Source organism: Aplysia californica, unplaced genomic scaffold, assembly GCF_000002075.1.
Source record: "Aplysia californica isolate F4 #8 unplaced genomic scaffold, AplCal3.0 scaffold01188, whole genome shotgun sequence".
In the NCBI taxonomy this organism is placed as follows: domain Eukaryota; kingdom Metazoa; phylum Mollusca; class Gastropoda; order Aplysiida; family Aplysiidae; genus Aplysia; species Aplysia californica.
This window is the reverse complement of record NW_004798458.1, coordinates 67,926-69,080: the sequence shown is the minus strand read 5'-3', so window position 1 is coordinate 69,080 and position 1,155 is coordinate 67,926. Positions and strand designations below refer to the sequence as shown.

The window sequence follows — 1,155 nt, the reverse complement described above, 5'->3', positions numbered from 1 at the left end:
AAGAAGAAGAAGAAGAAGAAGAAGAAGAAGAAGAAGAAGAAGAAGAAGAAGAATTTGTAGAACAAGAAGGAACCTCATCAACACTATATTATTATTATTGTTGTTGTTGTTCTTGTTTTAAAATTCAAGGGAGTTAACTGGGTGTAGGTTCAGGTCAACGCCAAGGGCATCCCAGAGTTTTCGTTCATTTACATTAAGTGTGCGAATCTCATGACGTGTTATTTGCATTTTTTTAAAATGATAACCTAGTTTGTTGTTCTGTAGCTTTTACAAACTTTTAAAGAGTTAAAGTTGTTGTTCTGTACCTCTTACAGACCATTAAAAAGGTAGTGTATGTCTTTCCAGGTGGGTGGGTGGTTGGCAGGTGGTCTGGTGTGGTTTGCTCCTTCTTTCCTATCAATGATCAAACATCTGTCGTCCTGATCTTTCCTCCTTTTTTGTACTTGCATTTGTTACTCTTTTGTAACACCTCTAATCTTCGGTACTTATATGACCGTATTGTGTTGCAAGTGCAGTAAAACGCCAAAATTAAAGTCCTTACCTCTCCTCTTTCTTGTTACTCTCTTGTAACACCTCTAATCTTCGACACTTATATGATATGACCTTATTGTGTTGCAAGTGCCGTAAAACTCTTACTAAAACTAAAACTGATCTCTCCTTCTTCTCTGTTGTGTTTGTTACTCTCTTGTAACACCTCTCATCTTCGGCACTTATATGACCGTGTTGTATTGCAAGTGCAGTAAAAGGCTAAAATTAAAGTCCTTATCTCTCCTCTTTCTTTTTGTGTTTGTTACTCTCTTGTAACACCTCTAATCTTCTGGCGCTCATATGACCTTATTGTGTTACAAGTGCCGTAAAACTCTTACTACTACATGCACTAATCTTCGGCACTTATATGACCTTGTTGTGTTGCAAGTGCCGTAAAACCCTTACTAAAACAAAACTTTTCAGGTGGCTCAGTTGGCCAAGTTCAAGGAGGGCGGCGGTCTGGGCATCAGCCTGGAGGGTACGGTGGACGTGGAGGATGGCGTGGAGGTGCGGCCACACCACTACATCAGGTCTATACTGCCCGACGGCCCGGTGGGGCTCAACGGCACGCTCAAGAGTAGTGATGAGTTACTGGAGGTGAGTGAGATATGTGTATGTATATATATA

At 40.6% G+C, this 1,155-nt stretch overlaps 1 protein-coding gene across 1 annotated transcript in view; it reads left to right on the top strand.

Annotated features, from left to right (window-relative positions):
* Nucleotides 1-951: 951 nt before the first annotated feature.
* The window catches only part of LOC101859902 (patj homolog), a gene marked incomplete at both ends in the record, with an annotated part of 7,216 nt that continues 7,012 nt past the window's right edge, over nt 952-1,155 (top strand). Inside the window, 1 exon segment of the mRNA XM_013090237.1 lies at nt 952-1,129. Coding sequence (XP_012945691.1) covers nt 952-1,129 — 178 coding nt within the window.